The sequence below is a fragment of the Marmota flaviventris genome, chromosome 12 (assembly GCF_047511675.1).
Source record: "Marmota flaviventris isolate mMarFla1 chromosome 12, mMarFla1.hap1, whole genome shotgun sequence".
In the NCBI taxonomy this organism is placed as follows: domain Eukaryota; kingdom Metazoa; phylum Chordata; class Mammalia; order Rodentia; family Sciuridae; genus Marmota; species Marmota flaviventris.
The window spans coordinates 106,596,860-106,620,402 of record NC_092509.1 but is presented as its reverse complement, the minus strand read 5'-3'; the positions used below and the strand labels follow the sequence as shown (position 1 = coordinate 106,620,402).

The 23,543-nt window shown below is 35.5% G+C and overlaps 1 protein-coding gene across 7 annotated transcripts in view; it reads left to right on the top strand.

The window, feature by feature from the left end:
* The window catches only part of Dcaf6 (DDB1 and CUL4 associated factor 6), a 110,952-nt gene that overhangs the window by 77,642 nt on the left and 9,767 nt on the right, over nucleotides 1–23,543 (top strand). For 4 of the 7 annotated variants that reach the window (XM_071600347.1, XM_071600343.1, XM_071600345.1 and 1 more), the window contains 5 exons: nucleotides 2,553–2,670; nucleotides 7,398–7,513; nucleotides 8,376–8,462; nucleotides 8,685–9,012; nucleotides 13,937–13,978. In XM_071600347.1, the coding sequence (XP_071456448.1) occupies nucleotides 2,553–2,670; nucleotides 7,398–7,513; nucleotides 8,376–8,462; nucleotides 8,685–9,012; nucleotides 13,937–13,978 (691 nt within the window). The remainder of the gene's footprint in view (nucleotides 1–2,552; nucleotides 2,671–7,397; nucleotides 7,514–8,375; nucleotides 8,463–8,684; nucleotides 9,013–13,936; nucleotides 13,979–23,543) is intronic. The other 3 variants (XM_071600344.1, XM_027922826.2, XM_027922827.2) reach the window with 1 other exon arrangement.

Below are 23,543 nucleotides of genomic sequence, written 5' to 3'. Positions count from 1 at the left end.
AGGATTCAGCTAGGAAGAGGCTGGTGGAAGGAAGCTATGAAGTTGAGTTTTGAACCTTAGGTAGACTCCCACTAATACCACAGAAAAGGAAAACAGGTTCTGTATTGTGTACTGCTTCTGCCAGAGACACAAATTTGTCTATGTGCAGGCTATAAGGAAATCACTACCCTTAGGAGTCTGGAGATTTGGTAACTACATGGAAGTATCCATTTTTAGAGTGAAGGGCCAGTTTTATACAGGCTTGATGAGTTCATTAACAACTTCAATGAGCAAATTCTGTCAACTGTAATCATTTTATAATTAAATGAATGCTGTCATGTTTTATATGATTTACAATATACAGTATATCCCTGAGATATTGAATAACTGTAGTAGCTACCCTAGGAAAAAAGTTTTAGTTGTTACTGATCATCTCAGAGGACTTCTTCCTGGGGGGATGGGACTGTATAAATTTAAACGTGTTTCTGCATGATTTTGATCTCTTTGTTTGCTATATTCCTATGGTCCTAGCTTGTAAATATCTGTAGCTGTCTCTCTTTAATTTTTCTCAAAAGGAAGATTTTGAAAGAGCATTTAAATTTCACAAAACTTCTTGTGTATAATCAAGGTAGGCCTCAAAAATTCAGTCTTGCCTTCTTTCCTGAGCTTGCTTTTGTTTTCCATTCCTTCTTCACCCTTAAAGGAAAAACAGATAGCAAAACACTTTATGAGATACTGTGAGAGAAAACGGAAGAACTAGCCCCAGCAGTGCTTCTCATTTCCTTGATCATCCAAATCTTTGTCTGTCCCTGCCGATGCCGGGAGCCTAAAGACCATAGCGACTGGCAGTAAAGGGACAAAAGTTGCAGCTAATTGAAGAAGGGGTATAAACTGTGAGGACAAATGGCTAGTGAGAGGTGAATTTTTTGAAGATGATGAAGATGAGGAACGATGTTTTTAAAGTATAATTCTTAATCATTTTATCTAAGCTAAAAATCCATTCATTCATTTATTTTACTGTTTGGTAAAATAACCTCAAACACTGAATGTAATACCAAATCTTTGACAGTTGTAATGAGCTCTTTTTAGCAGCTTTTGATAATCAGAATAAAGTTACAACAAAAATTATACAGAAAGTTATTTACCATTTGGGATGCCAACTCTGTGATTTACAGTATTTTCAGATCAGAATTGATTTCATAGGACAGAGTTTTTCACGAGTTAGAAGTTAAGACATTGGTACTGTCAATTTAACTGCTCATTTCTTGGGAGTCGAGAGATGACTTCTACTACAGTTCTGTATTTGAAGTCTTATTAATTGTCTTTTATATGATAAAAGCTAAAGCAGAGGTTCTGCTGCCACATCTTTAAGAGGAATGAAAAGCGTTATGTCCTTCATTGTAATATAAAGTGGAACTAGCAATCAAAATGCCTGAGCAGGCCTTTGAGTATAGCTTAGCTTAGTGATAGAGAGCTTGCCTAGTGTGCATGAGACCCTGAGTTCAATCCCCAGCACTGCAAAAAACAAAAACCTTAAGCAATTGGGTTTTATCAAGTTGTAATTGCTTTCATTTTTTTCCACCAAAAAAAAGCAGCTTATGTTTAGTAATGTTACATTAGTCCTGTGTTCAATATAAGAAACTAATCATGATATTAGAAGTTTTTCTTTCTGCAGCAGCTAGTGAAAGTGTCATATATTTGACTGTATATTCATTTTATTCCCTGTGTACTTTAATGTTTCACCAAGATTGCAGGCATCATAAAGTGAAAATTTTCTAAAGTGCTATCTTTATGTTTGAATATTTATATCCTCCTTTGAAGGAGCTTTGGAACAGTATATATCAATTTCTGTAGAGTTGATTTTATTTGTCATTTAATAAGACTTTATGTAAATGAACCATATGTGTATATATATATGGACATATATGTAAGTATTTATATGTATAGATATCCCTATAATTCTTAAGGTGATTTTGCTTTCCATAATTAAGAAACAAATTCCTTGTAAGATTAGTCAAGAATAGAAGATGAAGTATACCAAAATGTGTAATATTATTACAAAGTTTTAGAAAATATTCAAGCATAATAAACACCCCCTCTATGGAGTGTAGGCCATGATCTCTCACTGGAGGATAGATCTGAATTTGAGAGAGCAGGAAATTCAGTAGCATATAATTACAGCAGAATTCGTGCAGAGCCCTGGCCTCTTGTGTCTTGGTGTTCCTGAAGGAGCCCACATGAGTTAGTCTCGATGCTCCAACAACTAAAGAATAATAACCATGAGCTTTCTGTTAAATGAAGGTGCCAGTTGATAATGTATGTCACTGCATATTAATATTCTGTTTCCATAACAATTAAATATGGTTCTCAGTGTATTTGATTTCCCTCTGAATCAAGAGGAGTCATTCAGTGCTAGAATTTGATGCAGGGCTACCTGACATTTCAAGTGAGAATTATAACAGATATGAGAATTATGACAAGGACAGTCTAATTTAAATTTTATAAATTTTAGGAAATGTCATATTTTTACTGGTTTCAAAGACATTTTCAAATGTTTTAAACACAATTTTCAGATAACAGTAATGAAAAGCTGAGCCCCAAACCAGGGACAGGTGAACCAGTTTTAAGTTTGCACTACAGCACAGAAGGAACAACTACAAGCACAATAAAACTGAACTTTACAGATGAATGGTAAGTTAATCTTTTTGTGAAGATGTTCTTAGCCATTTTGTAGGATTGTGTGAGATGTGCATTTTTAGCTTTTTATCATCTTTATGTTTTGATTTGCTATAATGTGTTGGTTCTCAAACTATCAGTGTGCTTCACAATTCCGTGGAGAGCTTGTTAAAACAGATTGATGGACCCCACTTCAGCTATGTTTGGCGTGTGATCTGAGAAGTTACATTTCTAGAAATTTTCCAGATGATGTTGATGTTGCTTATCCTGACATATTTCTTCTGATAGAAAATATAATATTAATAACCTTCAAATTATTAGTGTAAAAATGTGGAATCTTGGCTCTATGTACAAATATGCATTTATGTAGGACTTTTGTTGTTTCACAACATAATTTTAATTATACCGAATATATCTATTCTCCCCTGCTTTTGTCTTATATTAAATACTCCCATTTTACTAGTCTTCATAAATATTATCTTACTAGTTCATCAGATAGATATGGTGTGAATGACTTAAGCATTTTCCTTTCATTGGGCTGTAATTCTGTTGTCTGTCATCCCCTAGTCCCCGCCACCACTACCACCGTGTACCAGGGACTGAACCCCCGCGGGTGCTTTGCCACTGAGCTGTATCTCCAATCCTTGTTATTTTTGAGGCAGGGTCTCTCTTAAGTTGTTGAGAATGGCCTCTAACTCGACATCCTCATGTCTCGGCTTCCCAAGTTGCTGGGATTACAGGTGTGAGCCACCACATCTGACATAAATACTTTACTTATCTTGATAAATAAACCTGAAGGCAGGAAAAGCTATTTATCCATAAATGAACTGTATCTAGAGAAAAGGTATTGCCAGATTATTTTCAGAAGGGCCCTCTCATTGCATTGTTATCAGCAGCATATGAATGAATGCATTTGATGGTCTCCAGGCCAGTGTTCACAGTAGTCATTTATCTTTTAACTTGTGTATTTGACTTTAAAATAATTTTAATTGTTATTTAATTTATCACTAATAAGGTTGAACTTTGTGTTTATTTAATGGTTGTATAGGTTCTCTCTAATGACATCTGATAATATACATTGCTCTGATTCTTACATTTTAAAAAATCATGTAAGCTTCTTATATTCTTTGTCAGTGCCTACTGGCTTGTTTGATGAGATATTTACATTTTTTATTTAAATTTATTAATATGAATATATTAATGTCAATTGAGATCAACAGTGTATTATTTCTTGATGTATGATCGTGTATTGATATAATTTCATAATTATATCCACTTATAAACTATATTTTATTTGAAATTAACATTTTATTATATATAATAATATCACACGCTATTAATATAAAATATCTTATGTACTAACACTACTTAGTAGTTATTTATTGACATATAACTATATATTGATACATGATAATATTTGTTTTATTCCATTCACTGTTTATATTCGTTTATGTGTATATTAAAATCTTTCATTAAGTAGGGTTTGAAGTATTATTGAATACCTAATATTCCAGGGACAATTCTAGACACTGGAAATGGATCAGTGAAAAAAATAGATAAGAGAATCTTTGCTATGCCAGAGCTTACATTCTAGGTGAAAGAAACAGTGAACATAGTGATAAAGTGTTCTGTGTAGAGTATTAGGGGGTCCTGAGCACCATGAGAGAAAGTGGAATAGGTAGAGGTGATCAGGAGACCAAGGGAGGAGTCGGCATCATGGAGGTTGTAACACTGGGCAAACCCTTGAACAGAGGGCCATTTGTGTGTGCAGGGCTTTCCCTACATGCATTCTAGGCAGAAAACCAGTGAGACAGAAACAGACCTGTGTGCATGGATCTTTAAGAGACCAGTGTAGCTGAAGAGGAGTGACCAACGGGAGAGAGGTAGCAGGGAAGGCCAGCCAGCAAGGAGAAGGTATCTAGAAGAATTGAAGAAGGGGCTGGGGATGTGGCTCAAGCAGTAGCGCGCTCGCCTGGCTTGCGTGCGGCCCGGGTTCGATCCTCAGCACCACATACAAACAAAGATGTTGTGTCCACCGAAAACTAAAAACTAAAAAAAAAAAAGAATTGAAGATGTTTTGATTTCTGCACTGAGGGTTTGCCATAGGTACAAGTCAGAAGAACCATTCAAAGGCAATGACAAGCTGGGTGCTCTGGCTCACACCTGTAATCCCAGAGGCTCAGGAGGCTGAAGAGGAGGATCACAAGTTCAAGGCCAGCCTTAGTAAAAAGCAAGGTGCTAAGTAACTCAGTGAGACCCTGTCTCCAAATAAAATACAAAATAGGGCTGGGGATGTGGCTCAGTGGTTGACAGCCCCTGAGTTCAATTCCCTGTGCCAAGAAAAGTGAGGAAAGGAAGGGGGGGAGGTAGTGAAAAGTGCCTGGGGTCTAGGCAGGTGTTAAAGGTGCAGTCATTGGGTTTCTTCATGAGCCCTGACTTTTGATCTTAACATTTTAAAATCATATCTGTGGCCCTTTACTTTGCCTTGTCTTTTCTTATGTTTCTGTACAAAACACACTGACTTCTTATAAAAACATTGTTTTAGGAAAAGTCATAATTCCATTCTTTTTTTTTTTTTTTTTCAAAAGGGCCCTCAAAAGTATGCAGTCTTATTTTTTTTTTTTAATCCAATATGGTGTCTTGCTTTCATTTTAGTTTCTTTGGTGACAAATGAAGTAGTAGGACATACAACTTGGACTCTGGTTTAACAAGCTGTGGAACCGCTCTTATCAGTTTTCTTACCTAGAAATGAGCATATTTTATTAGAAATGAGTAGGCTTACAAAATAATCCTACTTCAAAGGTTTATTTTGAAGATTTGTTATTGACTTATGATGTCTATTTATTATAGAATTGAGGATATAACTTGTTTTATGTTGCAAATATTTTTCCCAGTTTGGTGTTCCTTTTGTAGTTTACTTAGGGTGGTTTTGCTTTCTGATTTCTACCTATGAGCTCATGCTTAGAAAAGCTTTGTCTTTCCTAAAATTAAGGAGAAATTTTCTTTTTATTTTCCTCTTTTTTTATGGTTTTATATTAAAAACTATATACTTATGGAATTTATTTTCCTATAAAATACAATATAGAGCTATAGCATTAGTTGTTCTGCACGACTGTTTCTTTGTCCCAGTATCATTTATTAAACAGTTTTTTTCTCTGTGATCTAAAATGCCATGTTAACTATGCTAAATGTATTTATTTGGATAGTGTGTCTTTTCTATGAATATCTATATTCCTACACCGGAACCATAATATTTTAATTATTATGAATTATACACTAAGCATTTTATTCATACCTATACCACAGCTTTCTCTGTGGGAAAAAGAAACATGTAGTGGCTTATCTTTACCTCAATGGCTTCCTATTTCCTACTGGTTAAAAAGAAATGCAAAAATAAACAAATCAGCATAAAAAATTTCATCTGTAGTGATCCTATTAAGATGACACTTGCAACACTGGTACATAGCTCTCTTTGACATTTTTCTCTGCATATATACTCATGTAGGTATATATTCTTATTTGAAATAATACCAAGTTATACATGTATGCTTTTTAAAAATATCAAATTTACTTCTGCAGTTAGTCTAAAAGGGTTGTTATAAAATCTTGGCAAAAATTCATAATAATTTTCATTGTTTATTGGGTCACTGCTGTTCATCTATAATTAACATTTTAAGTTATTGTCTCTCTTAAGCTTACTTCTTCATATTTATTCTGAATTTAGAGAATTATTACATTTTTATGAATTCAATTTTAATCTGTCATGTTATAATACATTATATTCTTTCCGACTCAATTCCTCCTTATGCATTTCCCGAAACTTGTCACAGAATACTCATTGAAAATTGCTCATTTAAATTAGTTTAGTACTCTCTTGTGGCTAGAATACTAATAGCACCACAGCTATAATCAGGTGGGTTTTAAAACTAAAACAGAAACCATCACCTCTTTTGATAAAATCATAATGCTCAGTCTTCTGCTGTATTTGATTTTTTGTTGTTTTTGTTGTGTTATTCTGTTTTGTTTTTGTTTGGGGTACCAGGGATTGAACCCAGAAGTACTTAACCACTGAGCCACATCCCTAGCCCATTTTATATTTAGAGACAGGGTCTTGCCAAGTTGCGTAGGGCCTTGCTAAGTTGATGGGGCCGGCTTTGAACTTGAGATCCTCCTGTTTTAGCCTTCTGAGCCACTGAGATTATAGGCATGTGCCACCACACCTGGCTGCTGTCATATTTGAACAACAAACCAGAACTGGAAGGGATCAATGGGGGAGCATTTCAGAGACCAAAGAAATGAACAGCCTTCCATTCAAGTATTAATATAAAAATAGTCTGAACCACAGTCTAAAAGGGCATATGATCAAAATCTATAAAACTATTAAAAATTGAAGTCTGGTGACTAGCTGTAGACAAAGAGAGAGTCAAATATAATTCACTTAAAATTTCATAGAGACCAGGGCTAGAGGGGTGTAGCTTAGATGCCCTGGATTTATACCCTGGTGTGCGCATGCACACAGATGTGTAGAAATGCATACTAGATCATAGAAGCATCAAAACAGCGAACAGGTGTTCCTCATTTTAAAATCTTGTTTATACTGAAAGTATGTTAGATTAATCTTTTGTTTTTAATTTCTATTCTGAATTTTCTGCTATACTTCTCTAGTTGTAAAACAAAAAGCATCCTTAAAGTTCACTTTTATTAACTTTGTGGTGGAACCATTTGTCTTCTTTTGGTGGTAGGAGCAGTATAGCCTCAAGTTCCAGAGGAAATGGGAGCCATTGCAAATCTGAAGGTCAGGAGGGATCCTTGGGTCCGCAGAGCTCAATGCAGGCACCAGAAGGAGACAGTGAAACAAGTAAGGGGTTTTTTTGTTTTGTCTTTATGAATCCCCAGTGTTGGATGTCCACCTGTTTTTTCTGTTCCCTCCAGTGCTACACTTTTGTTTCTTATGTTTAACAAGTTACTCTTAACCTACTGTAGCCCAGCTATTACATTGATAAGTAGCAAATACAAAAGGGGGGGACCTTAGGCCATCAGGATGGGAAGGCATAGTGAAGCGCACAGTCCCACGTGTAGATACCAGGACTAGGATGAGTGGTCATTTTGATGTGAGTGTGTGAGATGTAAGTGTTAATTTGAACTGTGCCAGTTTCATATGTGGCAGTGAAATCCATAGTATGTCTTGATTGTTAAACAGTGTAGATGGTTTATAGAGGGAAAACAGAAGCAGTCAAGCCTAAACAAAGTGTGAATGATGCCCATGAAATGCCATTTAGGGAATTTTTTAGAACCCTTTCCTAGTAGAATATTGTTACACAAACATTAGTTAAGTTTTAGTGTCCAGCACAGAGACTAGAACACTGAAGATATTCAGTAAATGCTTGATAAATGAAGTTACAAATGAATTATGTTTTTAGGTTAGACAAAGCAAGAACAAGTTATATCAGCAGTGAGGGGTAATCTAAAGCAGATATTATGCATATAGAACTCAACAAAGCTCAGGGCCTGGACTTTGGGAAGAGGAAGTGGGCCCATCTACCCTTGATTGCATTTGTACAGTTCTGTGCACAAATATATATTTGCATTGTACTGGGGTAAAGTTTTGTCTAAATATCAAAGGTTTCTATGACACTTCATCTATAGGGAAGCTGGAGTATTAAGTTGGTATTTATTTTTCAAAAAAATTAAGATTTAATAATGATTTGATTTATTTCCAGAAGCCTCTGAAGAAGTATCAGAGAATATGCCAGAATATGAGGAAGGTACATCTGCAGAAAACCCAGTTCAGAGCTGTGTAGATATAGGTAAGTTTTCTTGCTCCCTCTACATAATTGCTTCTTATGGGGAAATGAACAAACTTAATCTGTGTTAGTCCTCCACAGTTAGAGACCACCTCTAAATGGGTGTGTTGTACAGCTTTCCTCGTTGAGGAATGAAATTTCATATTTATTTTGTCAGCAACTAAGTTAGGTTAAGTGATGTTGTCCATATCGCTAACTGTTAGGTGCTACTTTATTTTCTGTCAGCACAATTAGATAACTTCACAGCTGAGCCATTGGATTCCAGCTCAGGAGAAAAGAATGATCTCAGTCTTGATAGCCCTTGTGGGGTTCCAGAAGAATCTACTTTGTCTGAAAAAGACAAGGAACTGGAAACTGTAGATCAGAACAGGAGTGAGAGTGCTGCCATTGAAACTAATACCAGTCCTGAGCCCCAGTCCCAAACAGAAGCCATCGGTCCTTTGGCTCATGAAGAAACATCAGCCAGGGACTCTGCGCTCCAGGACACAGATGACAGTGATGATGACCCAGTGCTGATACCAGGTGCAAGGTATCGAACGGGACCTGGTGATAGGTGAGTAAAGTTTTAATTAGCTTAAGCTGTAAAAAGCACATTTCACAGGGGTTTGTTGAAAAGTCACATAAGAGAGTGGATGTTTTTCATCCCTTCCTTAAGGGTTTCTCGTAGTATAACCCACAGTAAATTATTTTCATAGCATATTCTTTGAACACATTGCATTAAGAGAGAAATAAAAAATCATCTTTGCTCTGTGCCTCTGTACAGAGCAGCTTACTCCTTGGTTTGCAGATGAAGAGAAAGGAATGTTGACATTGACCAAAAGGTTGTTCTTAAAGCTAAGTTATATTTAGTTGTCAGATTGCCTTATAGGTACTCTGACCTCTATCTGTTTTGTTTTTGTTTTATGTTAAGTTTTTCTGCTTTCCTGCTGGCTCTGAGTTTTTAATAAGCTTAATGACTTGATTTAGAAAATGAAAAATTACAGTAAGTAACAAATATTGTAGCAACAATAAAAAATTGAATTGCTGATACGTTCATATTATTTTTTCATTTTTCAGTGTATGTGATCACAAGAACATATTTTATTTTTTAGGAGATAAAATAAATAATACATTCCATACTTGTAGAAAACTTACTATAATCAGTGATATCATGTCATTGTAAGTTCTGTCTTATTCCAGAAAATCCAGTTTATTCTTAAAATCCTAGTTTACACAGGAGTGAGGTTCTGTTCAGACCATTTCACATATTTATATTCAGCTTACATTTTAGTAAGAATTAAAAATCAGTCAGTCATAGGACCTGGCTCACACTGAAAACACTAAATGATGGCTGTATTAAATAACCCCAAGATATTTATTCTCTGTGGCCATGTAGACTTAAAAAACAATGACAGTGAGCAGCAGCTCCAAGAGAAAAAAACTGACAGATGACAGGTAAAAACCCTGAGCAGCATGACCTTCGGGGTCAGTGGAAACCCCTTTCTCTAATTGGAAAGGATATGCCCTTCCTTGGTCATCTTTGGGAAATGTTTACTTTGCCATGAGACTGTTTTCAAATGCACAACAAGTGCATTTCTGCTTTGGATCAAACATCTTCTCTTTTCCTACCACCCATTTAGTCCTTAGCATTCTTAATATATTGTTTTATTTTTTAAATATTTGTTTATTTTTTTAATTGTAGATGGACACAATACCTTTATTTTATTCATTTTTATGTGGTGCTGAGGATCAAACTCAGGGCCTCACATGTGCTAGGCAAGTGTTCTACCGCTGAGCCACTACCCCAGCCCCCTTAATATATATTTTAGATGAGTAAAAGTTACTTCTTTTTCTTTCCATACCCACAGCAGAGTCCCTTACAATGTCATCACCTCATAATATATGCAGATAGTTAACAAACACAGTACAATTTGAAAATCAAGATGATGGTTTCCACACCCTGAGTGAAAAACTGTGTTCTATAATTAATTAAGCTTATTCACTTATAGTCTTCTATGTATGTAAGTTATATTTTTAATTTAAAATTTTTTCTTCTGTATTGTTCATAAAAACAAAATTTTAGTGTCCAGTTTCTAATTATGTGTACCATATCACTTTCTGTGTTCATTTATTTAAAGAATTAATGTTTTTTTAATGGCTATTAGACACTTGCAGAAAATTGTAATTATTTAGCATCTTCTGTTCAGGCTAAGTAACACCTTTTTATGCTAAGCTGAGGAAAGTGAGGTGCTAAAAGGAGTTTTATATATCCTTGACGTAAGGAAAATTTTCTTTTTAAACCCAATAATATGACATCAATGAGAAAGGAGGGTTTGAGGGAATAAGAATCCTAGAGAATCCAGAAACTATAATATCTTTCTATAGAGATTATCATTTACTTACCATTTTCATAATACTTAGATGATTTATATGTTTTAGGGATTTTCTTAGGGTTTGGATCTGCCACAGTTGGCACCTGATAGCTTCATTAACCCAGGAAACCCAGGTTCTAAACTAGACTAGCAGGATCTTCCAAAGTTGGTAATTATGGACATCAGCCTAGAACTGTGACCCCATTTTATGCATAAACTCTCATGGTTAAATCCAGATTTAAAAACACCCTAGGTTCACATTGGTTTCCTTACCTTTTTAAAAAATTAAATGTTATTTATATTCTGTATGCTCAGTTTGGATGTTAACCTTAGTTTGCCCTGTATATTATTTTGTTTTGTTTTACAGGTCACAGTAATAAACTTACTGAATAGTAAAAGAATAATAAAATTCTTACCCCTCAAGATACTTAGTAATTATTGAAGAAATATACAAGCTATTTAAAACATGGAAAACAAATTTAATAAATATATGAAATTAAGTAAAAATAGTATTTATGTATATAAATACACACAAACACATATACTGCAGTGATACTAGCATGATTAGAGTACTCATTTCATAATTACTTAAGTTGTTCCTTTGAGATTTGCATTATTCTTTTCTCTTTCAAGAATTTACAAATGGTGAGAATTTTCCTTTTTTTTTTTTTCTTGTAGTTTCTAACCTCCTTAGCACCATCTTGACTTAATTTGAATTACCTATAAGAAGTATGCTTTTAATATTTCTGCACTTTTAAAAGAGTGCTTTATCCTTGAGACTACTGCCAGTTTGTTACTTCTAAATTTAAAGAGATAAATAAGTTGACTTTTATTCTAAAGAAAGAAAGTCTTAAGAGATAATTTTGTTTCTTAAGAACTTGAGAATTATTATTTATCAGCTTGTAATTTAGGCATGTGATAAGATGAGTTTTTGTATCTGAAGAGGCTAAGAATCCTGAAGTGCTGCCATGAAATCGGGAACATTTGGCTCTTACAATCACACATGGATGAAATGACCCCCTAAACGTGTGCATATCGTAGAGGTCCCTCATTGCTGCCTTTTGAAAAGCCCAGTCCATATTAGTTTAGTTAGGGTACATTAGTTTAGTTGCTAGTCCCAAAAGTAAATATGGTAAAAGTGCATAGTTAATTAAACCTACACCTTAATTCATATGAACAACTCCATAATGGATCTCATAATTTATTGCCCCAATTTAATTTTTACTTCAATTTTATTTTTCCAAATGTAATTTTTAAAATGAAATTTAAAAGACATAGATAAGTTATTTTGGACATGTGTAATCTAAAAATATCACAGCAGTTCCTTGTATTGCAGAGTAATGATTTTTTAAAAAATTTGCATTCTTATACTTTGGTTAATTAGAAATGACCCAGGTTTTCACTTTTGGACTGAGATCAAGCATGAGAAGGATGTCTTAGAAAAAAAGGCCTTAACAACTAACATAGATATTTTTAAACGGAATGCTCTTCTGATTAACTGTAGCAAGTCTATATGAGTAACTGGGACCCTGTACAGCAGAGGTCAGCAGATTTTTTTCCTAAAGGACTAGATAATAAATATTTTAGGCTTTGCTGACCTAGAAGCAAAGTAGAGACTATTATGAGGTACTTATATAACATTTTAAATATAAGCATTTTAAGATGTAAAAACTGTTGTTAATCTAAAGGTCATTACAAAAACAGCTGGCTACAGTTTGCAGATCCCTCCTTACAGTCAGTCAGTCATATAGAGAGAAACCAAGCCATAAGTCTGTAGAAAATGCCTTTACTGGCAGAATTCCAAAGTTTAAGACAATGGACTATATAAATCACCACATATTTTGGTCCCTTAAACTTTGTCTAGGTCAAGAATATATTAAATATTAATATTAGATATTAAATGGAAAATGAATCTAAAAATGAAATAAATACATATATGCTTTGTAATCCTGGAATTAAAAAGCAGCACATGAGATTAGCACATGTGCCCCTTACTGCCTATGGGATGCATTCAGAAGGTCGAGTGTGTGCTCTTGGAGTGGCGGAAGAGATGCAGTTTTTAATGTCAGATCAACTGTGGAGCAGTCCTTGGAATGATGGCCTGGCTGGTAGTTCTTCTCTTGCTGAATTTAAGAGGAAAATGAAATTGATGTGCAAAACAAGCAAATGAAACTTCCTGAAGCAGTGCTCACTTGATGTTGAATAATTTTAGTTGTAGCCTCAGTTTAATTAAGAAGCTTTAACAGTTTTCTCCCTAGAGATTAAAGATCTTAATCCTGGGCTGAGGTTGTGACTCAGTGGTAGGGCGCTTGCCTAGCATGTATGAGACACTGGGTTCGATTCTCAGAACCACATATAAATTAATAAATAAGTAAAGGTCCATCAACAACTAAAAAATATTTTTAAAAAAGATTAATCCTATGTTGCCTGTTAATAATTTTTTTAAAGTGTATATTATTTGCATAGCGTTGTGGATGTATCCACCTACTCTGGTCTCTGTGGAAGGTGGCCATTGTTTTTAAAGCCAGAATTCTTTGTACTGTGAATTTGCCAACCTGTGTTAGCAGTCATCATTATAACCACTCATTCCATATTTTTGGTGATTCTAGTTTACTCTTTATTAAAAGAAAATTGCAGAGGCAAAAAAGTAAAGAAAAAGAACTGGTCTCCTAGGGAGGTAAAAGCCCTGTTACTCTTTGCTTGCTGCTTCTATATCCTCTTGTGCTTAGGCCACATGAGTCAGCTCCAGGCCTAATGATTTATTTCCCAAATCACAGCTCAGCTCTGCGGAGCATAATGTAGGTGTTCCAGGGGATGGTATTCATGACTCAGTACAGTTCCCCACATTCTGTGACAGGTTCAGGTCTATTTATTTGAAAGATAAAAGAGATTGAGAGCAGTGTCTTCCTTCTAATCTTTGTTCAGTGATTGTGTCTGTTTGCTTAATTTCTTTGTACACATTTAGTTGGATGACATATTCTTCTTTAATTCCCCAAGTCACAAAGGGAAGCAAATTTCTTTTTAGATTGAGATGATTGATGGTAAAAGTGGTAACCTTAATGCTTTACATATTTGGTTCTTTGGAGTCTTTGTAAGTGACTTTAGTTATTGTGTTCCCTTCACTAGATTTAATATCAGAGGAACTACAATAGGTGATAGAATAATGAGGTAATTCAGAATGTTCCTTCATTATTTCTTCTTTATGATGGATTTGCCAGGTCCTCTCTTTCCACAGCTAACCACCTTTCCTATTAACAGTTAATACTCCTTTGAACTTACTGAACTCTGCTAAGCCTTGTAAAGCAGGTTGCTTTTCACAAACTATATTTAGCTGCATGCACTGCATGGGAATAAAAGAAATCTGTGTGCAGATATATCTGGTGTTCTCTTCAAGTGTGTCATGACAAAATAACTGTAATCCAAAATGGTATCCTTTGAATATTGGGTACTCTTTGAGTATTTTGTTGAAGAATGCAACTTAAATTTTTTAAAAACTTGATTGGCATAATAATTTTCAAGTTTTTGTTATTTTTTCCTGAAATCAAATAAAAATGAACTTGCTTCTAATTATGTTGCATAGGTTTTAAGATTCTGATTTCTCAAAGCTGTTTTTTTTTTATAATTCAGTACTTAAGGATGTCACAGATCAAGATGATATATGACCCTCAAACTCATCTCTAATTTGAAGGTCTGATATGAGAGTATGTTTTTAAGTAGAACTTTAAAGTGAACCTCAATCCTATCAGTCATCTACCCAAAACCTGGTTTACTGACAGAATCAACTTATACCTAATTCTTAGAGGTATATTATCTGTTACTTGCCATCAGTTTCAAAAACAGAGTAGAAATATGAAATATGTAGCAATAATCAGAAATGTAAAATTAATAGTTGTTCATAGGTATCACAGAAATAATAAAATAAGCCAAAAATTATAGATAAATATCAGTTCCTGTCCTCAGGATTCTCATGTAAAAGTCTCAAACTTATTTTTCCTCTTGTGCTAATGTTTCTAGACTGAACATTATGGTATATGTGAGATAACTTTTTGCAAATTAGCTTATTACTAGTTATCTAATGACAGTAGATAATTAGTAATAGAGAAGAGCTACCAGCCAGGCCATCATTCCAGTTTGTTTCAAGACTGTGATTTTCTTGGTTTATATTTTTTAGCACAAGAGCTCAAAACTGGTTTCTTCTTTTTCAATGAAAATTGTAGTTTAAAAGTACTATGTTCCTTTAAATGAATTTTAGAAAAGCTAAAGCCTTGAAGAGGTGATTATTTTGAATTAATAGACAGTGGTTAAACAGAAAATGTGACAGTAACCTCCCTTTGGAGTTAATGATATTACACTTATACTTCTCTCCCTCACATAGAGATTATCTGGGAAAACTTGTAATTGGAAGACAGTCATTTCCTACACAATACACACATTAATTCTGCTTCCCCTGTTAGCAATTAGGGATAGATGTTCAAGGAGTGTAAATTTCTGTTAAGATAAAATAATCGCAGATTCTCTTTACAATTCATGTAACTGTTCTTTGCTAGGAACTGTCTCGTAGTGTCTTGTGAGTGTGTCTTACTATAAGGTTCTAGCATTCTAAGTGATCGTGCTGCATTGCCTGCTCCTCTTGATGATGGGTACAGTGGTAGTCATCCTCTACCTACATCCTGCTGTTCTCTGGTCACCTCGCACTTGGTCTCTTAAAGTAGTCCTCCTATCCGCTTCAGGCCTTCCCTGTGACCCTGCCTCCAGAGACTCCCTATGGCCCTTGCTGGGACAGAGCGAGAGCCTCTGCCTGGTGTGTAGCCTCTCTGATCTCTGACTGGTGCTGAGATCAGGTGAACTTGGGGTGTTACTAAATGCGTGCATTATGCCACCTGTGCCCTCTGACCGAAATGACTTCCCCTCACCATTGTCATCTTTTTGGCTGCCTCATCAATATTCATCTTGGGCTTTTTTGGGAAACTTTACCTAGCCCATGTATTTCATAATCCCGACTATGTGCCTATCATATTTTATTGCATGTATGTTTGTTTTCCTATACAAGACTGTAAGCACCTTTAAGAACAGTGTAATACATATGTGCATATAGAAATCAAAAGTTGACAAACCCACTCACTAGGTTACTATTCATATCTCCCGAGACAATGTCACTTACTGCTTTGTTCCTCGACCTTCTAAAACATTAAATCAATGAGAGGCTTATGAATTGTTGTTTTAGAGGCTCTATGACTTCTCACATATTTAATGACTTGGTATGAGAGAGTAATTTAACAGAAATTTACACTCCTTGGTATAAAGTCACTTGGAACACAGAGATTATTTATTACTCCAAGGACGTAACATATTAAAATGGAAGAATCCAGGCACAGCCTTCAAGCCTTCTTCCAGGAGGCCTCACACAGGATGTATACCTTCATTCAGTAATGACATGCAGTAACACTTGTGTTGGGTTCTACCCAGGTAAGCCTGCTTCACTCAAAACTCGGGGTGTTCCCTGGGGGCTGGTCTTGTAGACACCCTCTCGGCCTCTGCACCCAACCACAGCAGCCTAAATTCCAGACCCTGAAGAAAATTAAGTGTTCACCAGAAATCATGTCATATTTACACACAGTGTAGGCACTGATGCAGCAGGGTTCAGTGTCTCAGGCAGGCTAACAAAGCAGGGAACATTCTAGAAGTCAGCTGTCCAGCCACCAGTAAGAGTCACCTGGTAAACAGACATTGCTGAAGACAGCAGCCAGGGGCTGCTCTTCCCTTGTCTACTAATCCATTGTAAGGCAGAGATTCCAGCTCCTCCCCCAAACCCCTCCAAGAGAAGCAGGAGCAGCAAGATGCTGTAGCAACCCATCCACCACACACTTCAGGTACGATAAAGACGCATGCTGAAATGCAGAAATCCCCACGTAGGAAGGGAAGACCTTTCTTGTTGGTAAAGTGAAATAGCAACACTAACATGACTTTTCTATAAAACAAGTGTTTTAAAGCACTTAAAAGAATTACTTTTAAAAAGGAAATACATCCTCTAAATTCATAAATTTATTTGTACTATAAACACTTTTTTAAAAAATCTTTTTTAGTCGTAGTTGGACACAATATATTTTATTTTTATGTGTGCTGAGGATCAAACCCAGTGCTTCACACATGAGCTCTATCACTGATCTACACCCCAGCCCTATAAATACTTTTTAAATTCATAATTTCATGATAAATTTTAGTTAATTGCCCTGTCTGAATAATCAGATTCTAAATTAGGCTTTTTTTCTCTGAAATCACTAAGTCAATTCAAAAAAAAAAAAAAGTATACACGGTATAAATTAAGAGAACTTGTGGGTTTTGAACCCGAATACTTAAAAACTGTGGTATTCATAATTATAGTTAACACTTACAATGAAACATAGATAAATGGAATTTATTGTTTGCTTTTAGTATCTTTCTCTTTCTTACTCATACGTGGTGGATTCTTCTTTGACACATATCCCTAATAGCTTTGGTTCTGTTACCAAAGATTTTAGCTATTATAAAACTATAAAGGCATATAAATGTGATAATTACTACAGAGACTCTGCTGTTGAAATATTTGGTGGTGTAAGAATAGCTTAAGTTTATAAAAACCTAATTCTTCATTCTTTGAGTTGAAAAATCAAACTCAAGTTTTGTAAAATAAACACAACTCTAATTTTGGATATAAGATTTCAACTATGCACTGCTGGTGGGACTGCAAATTGGTGCAGCCAATATGGAAAGCAGTATGGAGATTTCTTGGAAAATTGGGAATGGAACCACTGTATGACCCAGCTATCCCTCTCCTCAGTCTATACCCAAAGGACTTAAAAACAGCATACTACAGGGACACAGCCACATCAGTGTTTATAGCAGCACAGTTCACAATAGCTAAACTGTGGAACCAACCCAGATGCCCTTCAATAGATGAACGGATAAAAAAAAAATGTGGCATATATACACAATGGAATATTACTCAGCAATAAAAGAGAATAAAATCATGCCATTTGCAGGTAAATGGATGGAGTTAGAGAAGATAATGCTAAGTAAAGTTAGCTAATCCCAAAAAACCAAATGCTGAATTTTTTTCTTTGGTATAAGGAGGCTGATCCATAGTGGGATAGGGAGAGAGGGAGCATGGAAGGAATAGTCGAACTCTAGATAGGGTAGAGGCGTGGGAGGGGAAGGGAGGGGGCTGGGGTTATTAATGATGGTGGAATGTGGTGGACATTATTATCCAAAGTACATGTATGAAGACATGAATTGGTGTGAATATACTTTGTATACAACCAGAGATATGAAAAATTGTGCTCTATATGTGCAATAAGAATTGTAAAGCATTCCATTGTCGTGTATAAATAAAAAATTATTAAAAAACAAGAATTCAACTATAAAATTGGGAAGATGGAGGTGACTTTTGTCTGAAGGTTCTGATGACAAAATTTGGGGACTATTACACTGTGTGTGCCTCTTTTTGAGATTCACGGTGCAATTAGCATAATAAAACCTCTAAGACAACTTTCAGCAAAGAAACCTGCTTTAATTCATCATTGACTACACTTACTTGATCATAAAACTATTTTCTGGAACACCTATGAAAATCCCACAATTTTAGAAATGCTGTCCTTCCAGATCATTCTTACTGCATTCTAGGCATTAGAAACCTAGACAAGGAGGCTGTCTACAACCTCATTGTTTAGAGTTTTATACCTGTATAGAAAAGAATGTCTACATATTCAAAATCCACCTGCTGTAATTCTAGTCATCTTCCTGTCTTGTTTTTAGAACAGTGTCTTTTATTAGCCTTGTTAAGCCAACTGAATTACCTTTTAAGTCTTTCAGTGGAAGGAGTACTGGAAATTGAACTTGGGGGCACTGGACCACTGAGCCACATCCCCAGCCCTATTTTGTATTTTATTAGAGACAGAGTTACTTAGTGCCTCACTTTTGCTGAGACTGGCTTTGAACTAGGTATTCTGCCTCAGCCTCCCAAGCCGCTGGGATTACAGGGGTGTATCACCTCACCCAGCAAACCCTTAAGTCATTTTTTCCCAGTCTGAACAAATCAGTCCTCTCCGATCTTTGATTTTTCTATGCCAAAGATTCTTTGTTCTCCAGCAAGCTATTTTTAACAATACCTAAAATACCAATACTTTGTGCCTCTTCAGCTGTCTATAGGGTGTTCTATAAAATGGTTTACTATGTTGAAAACAGCAGGCAAAGTAATCGATGATTTATATTTTAAAAATGCTGCCTAATGGATTTATGCTTATAGTTAGCCTAGTTCTTTACTAAATGTGACAAATCGGTATTTTTCAAAATGTGGTTTATAGACCATTTCTGGTTCTTATGTCTTCTTAATTTAACCTTGGAGTTACAAAATTTTGCTGAACCTTTAGAAACAGAATTTTCTGGATTGTGGAGTTTTAATAATAAAAATATAAGTCAGGAATCTACATTTTATTTCCTTAGGTTAGTTGTATGTCCTTCAGATTCACTCAGTCTTTCTCTTTTAAATGTTTCTCCAAAATAGAAAAACTACTGATATTCTTGTGCTGTTTGTTGGCACTTTGAAATTCCTGGATGAGTCAATTTTGATATAGTTGTTTTATCCACTCAAGAGCCAGCTGTGCACATACTGATGGATGCTGGTGATGGTGACGAGACATCTTCTGTCCTCTGTGAGCTCTCGGCTCAGCTGATTCACAACACAGCCCAGCCCAGGGAGGGCAGGGACAGAGCTTTGCCTGCGCTTTGAAGCCTGATCTGACTGAGGAAGGAGCCGTTCAACCTCTGAAAATCTTAGTTTGTGTTGCTGCTGTCCCTGTGTGGCTCCTTCTCTTTATCTATTAATGTAAGATGGAGATTTGGGCCTACTTTTTCTTCTGTTAGATGCAGGGTCTCTGGCTTTTTCCTAAGTCTTCGATCCACTTTGAGTTGAATTTTGTGTGTGGTGAGAGATAGGGGTTTAATTTCATTTTGTTGATGGATTTCCAGTTTTCCAAGCACCATTTGTTGAATAGGCTATCTTTTCTCCATTGTACTTTTTTTGGCACCTTTGTCTAATATAAGATAACTATAATTATGTGGGTTAGTCTCTGTGTTCTCTATTCTGTACCATTGGTCTACCAGTCTGTTTTGATGCCAATACCATGCTGTTTTTGTTACTGTTACCCTGTAGTATAGTTTAAGGTCTGGTTTAATGATACCACATGCTGCACTTTCTTGCTAAGGATTGCTTTAGCTATTCTGGGTCTCTTTATTTTTCCAGATGAATTTCATGACTGCTTTTTCTATTTCTATGAGGATGTCATTGAGATTTTGATTGGAATTATATTAAATCTGTATAGTGCTTTCGGTAGTGTGCTCATTTTGACAATATTTATTCTGTCTATCCAGGAATAAGGGAGATCTTTCCATCTTCTAAGGTTTTCTCTTAATTTCTTTCTTTAGCATTCTATAGTTTTCATCAATGCATTTTTGAGACAAACATGGCAAATCTTCCTCCTTGTATCCCTCCATCCTGTATCAAAAATTGAGCCTCTGTATTTAATGCTCTTTTTGACCTTAGTCTGCTTTGTCTGATTAACATACTATGCTGCCTTTCCTTTTTTATTTTTGTTTTGTTTTGTTTTGGTTTTGGTGGGGGAGCTGATACCAGGGATTGAACTCAGGGGCACTTGGCCACTGAACCACATCCCAGCCCTATTTTGTGTTTTATTTAGAGACAGGGTCTCACTGAATTGCTTAGCACCTCACTTTTGCTTAGGCTGGCTTTGAACTCAAGATCCTCCTGCTTCAGCCTCCCAAGCCACTGGGATTACAGGCATGCACCACTGCACCTGTCCCACCTTTAGTTTAATTGGTATTTGCTCAGTATCTTTTAGGCCTTTCTCATCCTTATGTTTTAGATATGTTCTGGACTCTTTCTCCATAGGTCAGTTAATTGGAATTTATTATGATTATGGCTATTTTTGGATTGACTTCAAACTTTTTACTTCTCTTTTTGTTTTCTTTATTTTCGGGGGTTGCAGGGTGGGGACCAGGGACTAAACCCAGAGGCACTTTACCACTGAGGCATATCCCCAGCCCTTTTTAATTTTTATTTTGAGACAGGGTTTTGCTAAGTTGCTGAGGCTGGCTTTGAACTTGGGATCCTCCTGCCTCAGCCTCCCAGTCCACTGGGATTACAAGTGTGGGCCAGCGCATCCAGCTGTTTTGTTTTATTTTCATTAATATTTTTTCCTCCATTAGGTTGGAATGTACTTTGTTATTTATTACTTTATTATTTACCTCCAACTTTTCCTTTTTTTATTTAGCCATGTAATGTCTTTTATGATTTTAAGTTGTATGCCAAATGAACATAACGTATCATGAAAGTAATAACTGGAGCTGGGGATACAGGTTGGTGGTAGGGCACTTGCCTAGCATGCATGAAGCCCTGGGTTCAATTTCTAGTACCATGTTTGTTTGTTTGTTAATTGATTATAGCTAAATAGTCTCAGAAAAATTTTGCAAATAAGTTTTAATAAATATTTGCTAATTGGTATTCTTCATATGTAAACATCATTTAATTTTTTTATCAGTTTGCAAAGTGACATGTTACCAATTTATTTTTTTCAATGACCTTTCAATTGTTGTTCAGTGTTTCTTATAAAGTGTCCTCTAGGAAAGTTGTTTCAGTGCATCTGAGTTTATCGTTTCTTTACAACTTTTAGCTGAGTAGGATATTTACACGACTGTGTGCATAGTTGTAATATCTGTTGTCACTTTGTATCTTCTAGTTTGAAATTTTGCACCTAAAGCTTTTTCTCCTGCTTTTATAATTTTTGTAATTTTCCTTCACGGTAGGTGATCTAATTTTTTAATTTAAACTACATAACAACTGTATAACTTGGAGGTTTTAAAAAAGATTCTTTGATAGGACAGTTAAACCAAACAAATGTTAAGTAGCAAATTAGACCAATTTATATAGCAAAACTTTCAAATGAACCTTTATGATTTGGTATAGTTCTAATTATTGATTATTATCACTTCATTAATAACAGCCTTAATTTTGTCCACATTTATTCTTATTACATGAGATGCCATTCATAAATTCTTAACCTGTCCCACATAATTTCTTCTTCCCTTTACAGCTTCTAAAAGCTTTTGCTTATCAGCAAGGTTATTTCCTCTGCTGCCTACTCTAGTTTCTTAGTGAAAGAGGTTTTCCTTTATTAATTTCTTCCTAATCACCTTTGTTGTTGTTTTGTGCTAGGAATTGAAACCAGGAACTTGTCATGAGCATGCTAAGCACTTAGTCTATTCTAGAGGTACCTCTACAACCCCTTCTAACCACTTGCTAACTAATTCATAGTGTTCTTTCTAATCTCTTTCACTTTAGGAAAAAAGGGATAGATCTCCAACCATTTTAATTTTGTCTCTTTTGAGAACATTTGACCTCACAATCCTTCCCACTTTTTCCCTCCCAATCAGAAAGGGATAATTAGAAAACTAAAACAAGTCAGCTTCCTGTCTGGTTGTTAGATCTAACTAGATCTAACTTGAACCTTCTGCATAGTCTCCCTTCTTAGAGGAAAAAGGTTAGATTGTGTTTTTTTTTTTTTTTTTTAATTTTTTGTTGCTTCATCTTCTTCCCCATCTCTACCCCTCCGCCCATGATGCTGGGGATCAATTCCCATGCCAGACAGATGTTTACCACTGAGCTACGCCCCAACCCCAGAGAAAGTTTTAAACACTTTTCTAATTAGCCTGAATAGCGTAGAGTGTGATGTTTTGTTTTATGTAAAAGTGTGAGTACAGCCAGGTGTGGTGGCCATGCCTGCAATTCCAGCACTTCAGGAAACTGAAGCAGGAAGAGGGCAAGTTCAAGGCCAGTCTCAGTAACTCAGTGGGACCCTAACTCAAAATAAAAGGGCTGGGGATATGGCTCACTATTCAAGCACGCCTGGGTTCAACCCTCAGTACCCCCCAAAAAAGGAAGTACAGAATATAGAATCACTTAGCAACTTACCAATCATTCACTCCTCTCTTCAACCCTTTCCTGTGCATGTGTACATTTGCTTCCTATGAATTATTGTTGAGCCTGTGTCTTGAATTCAGTATCTTTCATGTCGTTTTTTATGGATCTTTTTTACCATTTTTATTGGCAACAAATATTTTATGGTATGACTGTGTCATAATTTAAACTGTCCTTTCTACCTGAACATTTTAGATGATTTTCTTCAGTCTTTGTCACTTACAGTTCTATGATGAAAAAAGATATCTGTATATGTGCATATTTGCTTTAATACAGATTACACTTTCAAAGTAAAATACTCAGTCAAAGCTTATACATGTTTTAAGCCTTAAATATATTTAATTTTTTTCTTAAAAAATGATTGTACTGAAACTCTAATACATGCTAATGGGAGTTTAAATTTGTACAACCACTTTGGAAAACAGGGAATATCTATTAAAAGTTGAAAAGTATGCTCATCCTGTGTCTAGTAGTTTACTCTTTGAGGTATGTATCCAATATAAAAATGTAAATATGTTCACCAAAAGACAAACAAATGTTGATAATAATGAACAGTAATCAAAACTTACCGCCCAATATGCAGTGTGGCATGGTTTCCCACACTTTTTTCCCACCGCCCCATATCCACCAGTGGTAGAATGGATTAATATATATTTACACAAAGTAATACTCTACAGCAAAGAAGATGAACTACAGCTAAATGTA